This window comes from Fulmarus glacialis, unplaced genomic scaffold (assembly GCF_000690835.1).
Source record: "Fulmarus glacialis isolate BGI_N327 unplaced genomic scaffold, ASM69083v1 scaffold17481, whole genome shotgun sequence".
Taxonomy (NCBI): Eukaryota; Metazoa; Chordata; class Aves; order Procellariiformes; family Procellariidae; genus Fulmarus; species Fulmarus glacialis.
Window position 1 is genome coordinate 657 of NW_009191104.1, and position 12,936 is coordinate 13,592.

At 37.6% G+C, this 12,936-nt stretch overlaps 1 protein-coding gene across 2 annotated transcripts; it reads left to right on the plus strand.

Moving 5' to 3' along the window:
- The first annotated feature begins 545 nt into the window (after positions 1 to 545).
- Positions 546 to 10,315, plus strand: LOC104083173 (RNA-binding motif, single-stranded-interacting protein 1-like). 2 transcript variants are annotated; one of them, XR_683593.1, is made up of 5 exons: positions 546 to 598; positions 2,754 to 2,864; positions 3,539 to 3,619; positions 4,836 to 4,920; positions 7,815 to 10,315. XR_683593.1 is itself a non-coding variant. In XM_009586572.1 (3 exons), the coding sequence occupies exons 1-3, from the start codon at positions 2,775 to 2,777 to the stop codon at positions 4,911 to 4,913; spliced, it is 249 nt and encodes an 82-aa protein (XP_009584867.1). In that variant the 5' UTR covers positions 2,315 to 2,774; the 3' UTR covers positions 4,914 to 5,204. The 2 variants fall into 2 exon arrangements, 1 of the variants encoding a protein (XP_009584867.1); XM_009586572.1 differs by lacking the exons at positions 546 to 598; positions 7,815 to 10,315 and having other exon boundaries at positions 2,315 to 2,864; positions 4,836 to 5,204.
- Positions 10,316 to 12,936: the final 2,621 nt, after the last annotated feature.

Consider the following 12,936-nt stretch of genomic DNA (forward strand, 5'->3'; position numbering starts at 1 on the left):
CTTTGGGAACAACATACCGCAATGTCTTGGAGAAGAACAATTCTCCATAAATCTTCTCCTTGTTCCTGGAACAAGATTCCAGCAGAATTCCTGGTTTCTTTTTCCCTTGTGAAAATCCAATAGTTTATTTTATTCCAATCACACTAGAAGGCAAATGATGCTATATCTTCTGAGATCCCAATTACTTTTCCCCAAAGGAATTTCAAAGACAGAGGGTGCCTCCTTTTTCAACACAGCAGAAATCTCTCATGCATCTATTTGAACCCTTTCAGTGTACTTGATAAAGTTTCTGAGACCTGCACTAAAAACATAGTATACTGTTCTGAAAGGTGTATGTGGTATATTGTCTCCAAATCTTGTTTCTGATTTACAGGTACAATAAATACACTTTTCGTAGAAATCAGTGTTGTTCCACAGAGTGACTAATAGTGAATAAATAAGGGATGGGGCTTGTTAACATGATTTATTAAATTATTACTATATCTCAGTTGGAGTATTCAGGAAAAGAATGTCTAAAACAAAAAATAAAATACTGATTTTGTTGTAGGTTCAGAGTCCTTCTTGGATGCAGCCTCAACCATATATAATGCAGCACCCAGTAAGTTTTTATGCTTCTCCGTTGTTGTGTTACTGATTGTATAAACACTTTACATACTTTAAACAACAGGAAATAGGTCAATTCCCACCCAATTACTTCCAGTGTTTTGACAATTACATCATGATTAAATCATGGATCAAACTGAAAAAAGAAACAAAGCTAGTAACCTGAATTGGGGCCTCATTTTATTAGGAAAAAAGAAAGCTGCCTTCAGGGTATCGAGGTGATGAGGACAATTAGAGTTACCAAGTCAGCATCCTGAGGAAACTTTTTCTTTTTTTTTTTTTTTTTTTTTTTCTTTCCTTAAATGAACTGCACTTTGCCAATACCAATGTTTTACATACTGTTTACCTATCAGGAGCTGGAATTGAAGACCCAAGGTTTTAGAATGGGTCTAGAATAGTTCAGACTGGATAATTTGTGAAAGACAGATGGATGTAGTGATATAAATTACATGATGGGCACTCACTTGAGAAAACCTGCATAGCTTGTTCTGGCTTCACCACTCATGAGTAATGCTAGTCTCCCTACACTTTTGGCTGTGGCATATGTACCAGACTGTCAGGCATTCTAATCTATACTCTCCCATGATATTTTGCTTCTTATCTATTTCATTTGCCAATTAAGTACCATTATATCTGAGACTTATTAGGTTTCTTGAAATGAGCATTACAAATAATAACAGGCGCTTTAATATATGCACTCCTGTAGTTAACAAACAAGTCTGTTTCTAGATATAGAAAGGATATTGTCTTGACTTTAATTAACCTCTCCATGCAGATTATAGAATGTAAATCTTATTGGCAGAACATTTTCTTCTTGTGCATGCAGAGAAGGTGATACTGAATCAGACCACCCTCTCACACACTTAATTGTTGTTGTATTTGTGGTTTTTGATGTTAAACACACAGGCACACAACTCTTTTTAACTTTTCTCTCTATCAACATGGATTTTCATAAAAAAACATCTTGCAAACCATGCTGTGAAAGACACAAGTTGATATGTTAGAATGCTCTAAGGTATTAGTTTCATAGATATACAAGATGAGACTTCCCAGTTGAAAATAAAGCTCTAAATTCCTGACTTAAGTTCAGTTTTGGCCTGTGCAAAGACTGGTGTTGTCTTGCTTATTTGCTTTGCAGAGAAGCCTGCAGTCTACAGACAGGAAATTCTTTTAGCGTTTGATGTGCCTGTGACTCATTTCATCTACACTGATCACATGGTTGTTTTTCCAACTATACTCTCAATGGTTTTTTTTTCTTTTCTTTTTTTCTTTTTAAGGATTAGTTATTGATTCAAAATACTGGCTTTCAGTACACTGCAATTATTTCTGTTAGTTTGGAGCCTCCATCAATTTTAATCAACACTTCTGCAAGCCTAAGTCATACAAAGTATTTGGAAATGTGTTTTTGTAGAACATGATTGGTAAAATGAAATTTGTTGATAACCCTCCATTTCAGATTACTCTGAAAACATTACGAGTGTGCCCTCCGTATTTAGCGATCTCAAGTGTTTAAAAATTCAACATACACTTTTTATGACATTAACAAAATGGTACAGGAGTGATAGAAAGGTCATCACAGTAGCTAGTATTTAGACAAAGAATCAGCATTGCTAACCCACTCTTCTAAGATGTGTGTGCTAATGAAACCAGCCATTAAGTAGGGCAGCTGTCTTCTGTGTGAACATCGCATGTGACGATAGAATTCTCCTAACACAAATGTTCCTCTAAAGCCTCCATTCCTAAAGATGAGATAAAAGTTTCTTCCTAAAACCTGAAATTCCAAAGCTTAAGCTAAGTGAATCTACACCTGGCAACGTGTGCAGATTTTTGCTTTAAAGGTAGCATCTGGTTAAACTTATATTTTACAAAGTGTTTTCAGCAGGTGTCTCAAGTGCATTGTACATCAGTTGCGTGTTCAAGAGGAAGTCAATGCAGTTCTTACCCCATTACCAAACTGTGCAAAATGCATCTGCTCGAGTAGAATATTCAGAATGCCCCAGACCCGCTTCCTGAGTCCGTGCCTGGGATTAAGGAGACTTCTTGTGGTATATCCCCTCGGAAGGACAGCCCATACTTAAACTCTCAAATCAGAAATGTAATTAAAATCCAAGTGTTGCCGCAACCATTTCTTTCTTTCTCTGTTTTAATAGGGTGCTGTACTGACTCCCTCCATGGACCACACCATGTCACTACAGCCTGCATCGATGATAAGCCCTCTGACACAGCAGATGAGTCATCTTTCATTAGGCAGTACTGGAACAGTACGTAGCAATTTAATACAAAATAGAACTTACACAAGTAGGAGATACTGTGTGTAGATCACAGTATGCATGTGCAGCTTGCATGTAAAAAAAAGTAATCCTTTAAGTGAGTCTTTTATCCAATAAAATATTAAGAACTGTCTCAATTTTTAAATCATATTCAGCAGTTTTTATCCGGTCTATTAGCTGATCAGAAATTGGAAATGAGTAAATAAAAATAGATCAAAGCAAATGAACCAGGTGGTAACTCCAGAGTTGTATCGAAAAAGAAAAAATAATTGTTTTTACTCTTCAGGAGATCAGAGTCGCAGAAAGTAATATAAAGTGTGGAACAGAAAGTAAACCAGAAAAAGAGATGCAGGCTAGCTTCTAAAATGAAAAACCCTTCTTTTCTGAGCAGACAGAATTAAAAAAAGAAAAGATGATGATAGGGATTAACAGAGGAGGAAAAAGTCCTTTACCTAGTCTTTGAAGTCTAAATTTGAGTTTTCTCAAAACAGGTATCTGACTTTTCTGAAAAGCCTATTGATTTCAGACAGAAAAATCTTTCTCTCATGTATATTGCTTTAGGGAAACAGTCAATATCTATTAAACAATATCATGATAGGTATTTTGAATACTCTTAAATTTACATTGGGCTTTAACTCAGCTTAATGGACTCTCTGTCTTTCTAGTACATGCCAGCCACAACAGCTATGCAAGGAGCCTACATACCCCAATATACACATGTCCAGACAGCAGCGGTTCCTGTTGAGGTCAGTATATTTTATAAAAGAATATGATATTAGATTTTTTTTTTTTTTCTAGGAAAACTACCGTTTAAAGCCTAACATTGTAACTGTGAACGTACTGTGAATACAATGTATATTAAAACTATAAAGTGTCATTATTTTCAACTAATATAACGAGTATTATAACAAAGAATGACCTGTACTTGTAGCAGTACAGTACTTGGAGCAGTCTTCTGTATGAGCATAGCTCAGACGAACTTTGTGTTTTGTGAAACCTAACTTCCAATAGGAACAAGCCAGGGGGTATATTGTAGTTTTGATCTTTCATTTCGTTTTCCTGTGAGCAAACTTCTCTGCCAACAGACCATGATTGTAACTTTTTACAAAGAATCCCGATTTTACCCTTGCATCTCAGGATACTGTGCATATTTGCCTAATAAACCCCTCTGCAAGTCCAGCTGAAGAGCATAACTAAATGGTAGACAATCGTTTGTCTACTATTTTGACTTAACGTTCACCCTTTCATAGGTCAGTACTTCTTTAACAGAGGAGCTAGACAAGGTACGTTGCAGCTCTTGTATTCAGAATGAGTGCTAGACAGTCTCTTCCAGAGCCTGCAAGAAGAAACATTTCATTTCAAAGTCTATTTGTCCAGAAACTCCAAAACTTGTTCGGTTCAGTTTATGCATCTGCCCTTGTGGGTTCGAGAAAGACTTTTGGTAATTAGCCAATTGCACTGTCTGCCAGAGGACTGTCAGCTGAATTAATTCCCTTGTTTCTGGGGCTCTGTGAGCGAAGTCCCAACTGCAGTTCTTTGTATTGCTTAGTGCCAATCACACCACGGTACTCAAAGTGATAGTGTTTGTACATGCGGTAAGTAGATCTCATTCTTCTTGCTGCCCCTCAAAAGGAGAGGGGCAGAATCCTCTTTTGCATTTGCAGATAGAAAATATACTAGCAGTTATTTGCTCCCTTTATGTATTTCTGTCAGAGGTTTTTTTTAATTATCATCAAAGCAGCTGGGAAAATACAAGGTTTGCATGATCATTTTATTTATCTATTTGCTGAAATGTAAATCAATGCAAAGTTAACACCTCAAATTTGGAATACCCCACTTGAGAAATGTTAGAAAGACTTCAGATTTGAAGACTGTTAATTGCATGAGTCGCATGGAAATAGAGATTGCAGATAGTGGTGCCTGATTTTGTGTCTCATGTCTTGTCTTCCATTTTATTTGCAGGAAGCCAGTGGTCAACAACAGGTTACAGTAGAGACGTCCAGTGACCATTCTCCATATACGTATCAGCAAAATAAGTAACTGTGAGGTAGGGGCTTATCTTGTAACATAAAAGATGTGAATTCAAAGATATTTTATTTCATAACTTGCAGTACTCTGTATTGAAAATTCTTTTTTTATATCATATAAATAATGCTGATAATGTCTGGGGACAGGCAGTGAAGTTAATTTGAACTTGGCCAGAGTTAGAAGCCAGGAAAGGAAGCACAGGTTTCAGAAGTGAGTTAATGAATTATGAGTAATAGTGTTTTAATAATTTCTCTATAGCATAACTGTATTATGTTGTATTTTAATTTGTTCATCTTGGCAGCATGTATACAAGAATAACAATGAATTAGCACAAAAATACTAGAATCACAATACTAAAGGGACCTGTATTTACACATATAATATCCTCTAGTTCTGTGGTACATGTAAGATTTGGAAGCAGCTTTGCGGCTTACAGACCACAGGCAGAGGGGTGGTCTGGTAGAAATCCTTGCTGACCCTTTCTCCTGAAGACTTCCCTGCTCATTCTTTATTCTAGGAAAAAGCAGTTTGGTCCAGAATTTTGTCAGTTAATTTTCAAGCCACGTCCTAGCTTGGCTCTAATACCAGAGTTGTTTTACTTTCCTACTCCAAGTTTCCTCTGGTTTTGCTTGCATGGCCTTTCTTTACTAACCAATTGTTAGCTTTACCCGAACTCCTTCCATGCAAAATCTTTGCTTTCTGTAGATTGCCATCCTGAAAATATTGTTTGCACTAACCATTCCCTTCTCCATCTTCCATGTTTTAAAATTCTGGAATTTAGTTGTTCCTTAACTCATCTTTTTCTGAGTGCTTTGTAAACCAGGCAACTTGACTACATAATTTTTTATCATATTTTGTAAGACCTCATACTGAAAAATTCTGTTCAGCTGCAATAATATGCTACAGGCCATCTTAGAAGGGTTTTTCTACAGCCCTCACGGCATTTATTAATACTCAAAAATCATAATCAGTTTTGTGTGAGGAACTTCTAATTGTGTGATATTCTCCCTGAATTGTATAGATCTAAGAGTACACACGTTTTGCCCTTACCTTTGATTTTGCAGGTCAGCTGTGTTATTTGACAACACTGCTCTCATCCCCGTTATCAGCATAACAACTTCTTATATGTTCAAGAATGTAAAGATAGAAATAAACCAATGGGGAAACTTCACACATTCAACAGATGGCACAGTCTGCATAGCGCAACATATGACCTGTGTTTGTTATTGTAGTCTGGCCAAATGCCGGCATCTAGAGAAAGCCCACATCCTTGATTTGCATCCAGGGCAGGGAGAAAGCAAAGCCACAGACTCTTCTCATTATCCATCTCCTAGTGTTAAAATCATGGCTCCTGCATGTTTTCCTATGCCAAGGCTATTGGCTGGAGTTAACTGCTTTTCAAGGAATTATTTGTTTTGCCTTAAGCCTCCCCTGTGGGCATGTAAAACCTCCTTACCAATAGAGATCTGCGGTAGTCAGCGAAGCGTAATCCTGCATGTCATCTCCCCATCCTGCCTCTCTCTCCCAGCCTGTCAGTGTCTTTCCCGTAGGCTGGGGCCAGGCAGGAGGAGCAGCATTTAGTCTCCTGAAAGGATTAGATGTGTTGCCATCGGAGACACATTTTAGTAACGATGACTCTGTGTAGAATACCGAGCTCTGTGAGCAACTCTGTGCGTTTGCTGTAAGCCAATCCTCCACGTATTTTATTCTTCAGAGAAGTACCGTTACCTGTCTTTATATGCAGTAGGAGCCAGGGAAATCTATGTCAGCAATGGCTATTTCAGTGGGCACGTGGGGAAGGTTAATATTACTCAACTGATTTCAGCCTCAGAGTATGGCATTTGGTATTTCTGTCCCTGGAACATGTTGGTACTTGTCATTTTTCAGACAGGTGAAGGGGAGGGAATTGACAGTTATTTCTTGCCCTAAATACAGGGAACGCCGCGGTCTCTTAATTGTTGTGGCTTCGTTACTATTGTCAAATTGAAACGTCTTTCTAAACGCGCAGGCAGCACTTTTGGGAATGTCCTATTAAAAGTCAGTACACATATTGCCATAAATAAGGGGTAAATGACAACTAGCACATTTGCACGAGTGGATGCAATCAAGCAGAAATACACAGCGTCTTTCCTTTGACAGCTACATTTAATAAATTTATAGCTTCTTTTCAAAAAGTTGCTACTATGTGAAAATAGTCAAAGGGACTTGTAAACAAACAAGTTATAATTATATATGCACCTATAAATGTACAAGCCTTGAAATACCAGACTTTGTCTTGCCTTGAGAAATTAAAAAATTGTCTAAACTTTTTTTCATTAGCTGGGTATTTTTTTAAACCCATATGACAATATAAGCCAATACAGTAAATTGAGAAGTTTTCCTCCAAATTTAATGAGCCCTGAATTGCTGTTAAGTATTAACCATCACAGAGGCACAGTAGCTGTCTCTGGGTTGGCTGTTGTATCTTGTACATAGTCTCCCTGAGGCTGCACCGAAAGAAAGTTGTGTCCCTTTTCCAGAGATCAGAAGCCTTGGAGATGCCGCAGGAGTAAGCTTGCACACACAACCATTTTTGGTCAATTAAAAGGAAACAACAATAGCAAAACAACAACGAAGGAAATAGCTTTGAATGCAGTTTCACGGTTCCCCAGTGGGAACTCCGCATGCTGAACAGGTATTAGAGATAGAGGGGGAGAATACGATACAGGCTGTATCCTGGCAGAGCGCCTTGTCCTGGGAAGGGCCCAGCACCTGGAGTGCCGCCTGTGGCACTTCTCAAATTTGTACTTACGTTCACTTAGTCTTCTCACAGCTGTCTAAAATAGGAAATGATTTAGTTTTATGGACAGCTACACTAGAAAAAAACCCATGCAATTGTAACTCCACTCTAGCTCTGACCTTTCTGTGTTACAGATGTCCAGTGTTGACCTGGCCTGGAGAAGGGTGCAAAGGCTGAAACAATCATGGATTTTACTGATCAATTGTGCTTTAGGAATTATTGACAGTTTTGCACAGGTTCTTGAAAATGTTATTTATAATGAAATCAACTAAAACTATTTTTGCTATAAGTTCTATAAGGTGCATAAGAAAAACCTTAAATTCATCTAGTAGCTGTTCCCATGAACAGGTTTATTTTAGTAAAAAAAAAAATTTTTATCAAGTGTTATGACGCAAAAAAAAAAAAATTCAAATTTCTGGGTATGCACAGATGACCACGAAGACTTATTCACGTGCATGACAGAATTTGTGTTTTGGTTTATTTTTATTCTGTTTGTTTCTTTTTTTTTTTTTTTTAATTGTATGAAATGGGTTTTCTGAAGTTTAAAATAGTAAAACATCTAAGATGATGTTCTGTGCTTGCAGTGTGTGAGTGTTGCTTTAGTGCAGTGTTGCAGTTATAGTGTCTGGTCTTTTAGCTTTCTGTTTTTCTTTTAATGTAGTGTGAAGTGTCTTATCCTTTTCTATAAATTCCAATTTGCCTTAAATCTTTCAATGCTGTAGCTGTTTCAGTAAGTAGTCCAAACTAATGGTGTAGAACGCTTTGACCAAATGAGCTGGTCTATTATGCCTTGTAAAACAGCAGCATAGGGCTTTTAAAGGTAGTCAATAAAAATTGCTGAAAATTTGGCTTTTTTAATGTGTAGTAAGTGTTTTTAATGATTTTTCACATAATATGTAAGGTAGTGAAATGCAAGAGGGGAAAAAATGTTTTGTGTGAAACACATTTTCTGACTGGGGAAATTTTAATAGGATAAATTGTTTGTAAGGCCATATGCCAATAGTTCCCTCTGGTAGTTTGAATGATTTAGGAACTCTGCTGTATGATGCAATGTAAAATCTTTTTTTGCCTTTTTTCAGAAACTAACTTGATGTTCTAGTTTTAGCATAGGTAGAGTAGGGAGTTTGGGGTGGGGATATCACCGAATGTTTTTCTCCTTCCTTTATACTAATGATAGTGCTTTAGGATGAGGATTGTGCTGAGACTTAGCAAACAGAAAAGTTGCTATTACAGCGAAATGGCAAAAGCTAAAGGACTCGTTTTCAAACATACGCTGAGATGTAAGTAGAAGCATAATTGATTGGGTACTAGCTCTCTATAGTAGGTAAATAAAAATAAAAAGACTTGGCACTTTTAAAAGGTAACTTTACCAAAGAACAAAGAGCCAGTAACCAATAATTCTGATTTGTCTCAGCATTACGTCTTCTGTACTCTTTATTTTTGCCGGACCAGTTTGCGGTTAGGAGAATGTGCCTTTTTTGTACATTTGCATTTAGGTTTTATAATTTTAATTGATGTATGGACACAAAAGCATGAAGGAAGACTTGGATCCAAGCAGTGCCACACTTTACATCATCACTACAAGTGTTAAGTGTAAAGAAAACCAATTTTGAAACTATGAAATTCCTGATTCATAAATACACAGTTATTTGTACTTCACATATTAGATAATTCACTGCTACTAAAGCTCTTTATTACAATTGCATATGTTTTAAATCAAATGATAAATTAAGTTGTCTTCCAAAACTGTGTACTTCTCTGGTCAGCTGTATATGATCAGTTATCTACCTCAAAGTTTATTTCCTTTTGTATTGGGACAGGTTGCTGGCCCTCCCTGTTTCCACAGACCAAATCATCCTAGCTCAGGAGCTAGGGCTAAGCAGTTGTTTCTTTCAAGTATTTTTTAGTTTTTAAATTTTGTGTGAGTATTGGAGTATAGATGTCGGTGACATTTCATAGTTTCAAAAGTAAATTGCTGCTCTGAGAAGTGTAGATTCTAGTGAAATACATAGTCATAAGAGATGTGTTTTTGTTTTTTCTTTTTTTAAAAGTTGTGGTATTATTGGTTCTATGCTCCCTGGAATATTACTGCTTTGTAAAAGTCCAGACTTCCTGCAGCACCTTGCCTGTATCTGGTAACTTTCCAAACCTGGATCTCTCACTACTTGATATTTTTGCGTTAATTAAAACTGCAGTATGATAGCTGTGTTAGAGGGAGGGAAGAGCTGCTGCCAGAAATGTCTGAACTAAGTGCCATACTCATTGTCTGGGTAAGATTTGGGAAATTTAACCTCTGTACATAAAGAAATAATCAGTTACTTAAACATCACATAGTAGACAGCCATTAAATTATAAAAAATTAATTTATGAAGAAAGACCTTTTGTACAGATTGAAAAAAAAAGATTTTCATAGAGATATCTATATGATCAAGAGAGTTAATTTTTTATTTTTGTTTTACTAGTGCCACAAACTTGCCAGTGGTAACTTATTTGTCCGGTTCAAGATAACTCTGTAGTTTTGTTTCCTAGGACTTGTTGTTAAACGCCAAAAGACATTTTTGAACTGTAAATTTGATTAGATTGTTAGCTTTTTTCTGTTTTATTTCTTTGAAAACTTTTGAATAAAAAAGATCCAAAAAAATGAAAATGTATCGCCTTTTTCCTTCGGCTGCTTTGTCACTGGGGGAAAACCCAAACAGATTAAGGTAAAACCTTTGCATTTATTTTGAAGTGCTCAGAGTTGCTTTCTGCTTTACAGTCTGGGTTTTTCCCTCCTCTATCTTCTGTTAAAATCAAATTTTAACTCTTTAAACCGCATTACAGAGTCACCTATTCTTTCAGACAGAACAGGAAAAGACGTATGAAAAATACATGATGAAATATCTGATTTGAATGCAAGAACTCTGTTGTTCTGTGTGTCAGCCCACACTGAGAGTTGTGTATAACCAGGCCTGCGCACTGTAGTTATAAATGCAAGAAGTAAGGGTGGAGATGGAGGTCATTTTGGTAGTTCGTAGCATTGAACTGCTGCCTAAAAGTCCTTTTGTCTTCCCAAGAGCAGTGGCGTTGGCTGGCATACCCAGTTCTGGAGAGCAGAGGTGACTCTTCACTGGAATTAAAAATTATCCCAAGTGTTTGCCTTCCAGCTGCAATCTTTGAGCATTTTATTTCTTTAAAGATAATCCTGGATTTTATTATTCTTTTGGCAAGATCACCACTGCCGGTGGTGTGTATCAGATAGGACTGCTCTGCCCAAAGTAAGGCTTGGAAAAGAACTAGAGTAAAATATCAACTCCTGTGTCTCCTCAGCCAAATGCTTTTCCAATCACGCAGTCCTCAACATCGCTTTGTGTCGACGTGCATGGCAGGAGAGGGGCTCTGACCTCGTCTTGGGCGCCCCAGGGTGCACCCAGAGGCAGAGAGCAGCGACGGGGTGATCCAGTGGGCTCCTGCGCCTTCCCACCGGTGCTGGATAGGCAAAGGGGAGGCTCGCTGGCCGCAGGCTCTGCCGCTCTGGGGAACCCTCTCCCACATGGGAGACAGTCCTTTACATGATACACCAGGTTTTGACATATCCCAAGGACTCAGCCAGCCCTGCGGCAGGCCGGGCAGGCTGCTGGGGGGTCAGCTGGGGTCACGCCGCGGGCAGCGCGCAGCCCGAGCTTTCGGTCACACGATGCTGATGCGAGATACCGAGAATAAATGTGTTTCCAGTGGAGCTAGCGAAAGGGACTCACCTAGAGGTTAGGAAACTTGATTTACATTAGCTTATACAATAAAGACATCCTTGACAATGATGGCTCTTATTATTAATGAAGAGAAAAAAACCTCACACTGTGTGCGACTAAACACATTTAGACTCCTGTAACTGAAAAAACCGCCATTTAACCATTTTGTGGTAATTTAAATACTGGCCCAGTATGTTGCCTGTATAAAATGCAATGGATGAGAAGATGAATGCAGAAAACTTTTAACGGGTTTTGTTACATTATTCCTGTTCACCACCATATTGAATTAATCTCAAATGAATAAGCAGTCTTTCTGAATTAAGTATGAATACTACCTCACAAAAGCTATATGTAGTAGACTCAGAATAATGCAGGTTGGAAAGACTTTTTGCTATCTATTTGCTTTTCTAATTAGCCCTATGATAAACTTAGCTCTCTTACTGTAACTCCAAATATATTTGATAAGAATGAATGCTTTCAGATTAGTACCTTTTGCCTGATATAATAAGGTTGTGTGTATCATTTCTATCAGGCAATCTGCAATAATGCAGTCTTTAGGTAATATACTTTTATTATATATAATAAAACTCATATTTATTACCAACTGGCTTGTTCAAACGTTGACTCCATCCTCTTCCATACAACCTGTTTTGAACCCTACTTGCAAACATGCTGTTAATAACATTTTTTTTACCTGTTGAAAAATACTGATAAGCAGCATGTTCATGTAGGATGATTTTATACTGATAGAAATGTTTTGTGCAAGATCATGCACAGACCCCATTGATTGTTGGTTGTTAGTGATTAGAAAGTAGCCTTTCTCTAGGCGCTGAACAAAATCTTTTTATCTCCTCTATTTTTTAAATTAACTGAACTGGGCAGGTGCAAGACAAGTGCAAGCAATGCATTAACAGCAGCGTAACAAAGTACTGTTGATCAGCTGAGCTCTGCTAATGACTGTTTGCGTATATTGGGCTGGAATGTTTGTGGAGTAAGTCAGAGTAGTCTAAAGCACTTTCCTGGTACTCTTTGTCAGGTTATCTCAGGGGAAAAAAAAAATAAGGTGCTGTTTTACTCTCCCCTTCTAGCTTTAATTTAAGCTATGGAACCTCCACCATAGCACACAAACTTGATGATTGACTAAAACTGTGCCACCTCACTTTCTGCAGAAACATCGTATGAGAAATGCATTTTATGTGCCAGAATATTTATATGAGTTTGTACTCCTACTCTTCCCGTGCACACTTCACGGCACTTGTTCCTTTTGCTTTGATCAACCACTCCAAAATTATTTGCAAACTTTCACATGCATCGGAATAAGATACCCAATCCTATCCTGTCCAGCAGTGTCTTATTGTGAAAGCCAATGTGTTATTTGATGGCATTTAATACATGTATGCTGTTACCTTCCAAACACTTGCAACACTGATGTACTCTTTCAACTGTGAAAGATCATCTGTATCATTCCCTAGCCAACAAATTCTGGCATTGATTAACCCAAACAAATCTGAGGCTTTTGGCTTTCGCA

What these genes read in the sequence shown, in the direction of transcription:
- LOC104083173 (XM_009586572.1), top strand. Translation starts at nt 2,775, where the DNA reads ATGGACCACACCATGTCACTACAGCCTGCATCGATGATAAGCCCTCTG. An exon ending in CATTAGGCAGTACTGGAACA is followed by an intron (nt 2,865 to 3,538) that starts GTACGTAGCAAT and finishes CTGTCTTTCTAG; the next exon opens with TACATGCCAGCCACAACAGC. An exon ending in CAGCAGCGGTTCCTGTTGAG is followed by an intron (nt 3,620 to 4,835) that starts GTCAGTATATTT and finishes TTTTATTTGCAG; the next exon opens with GAAGCCAGTGGTCAACAACA.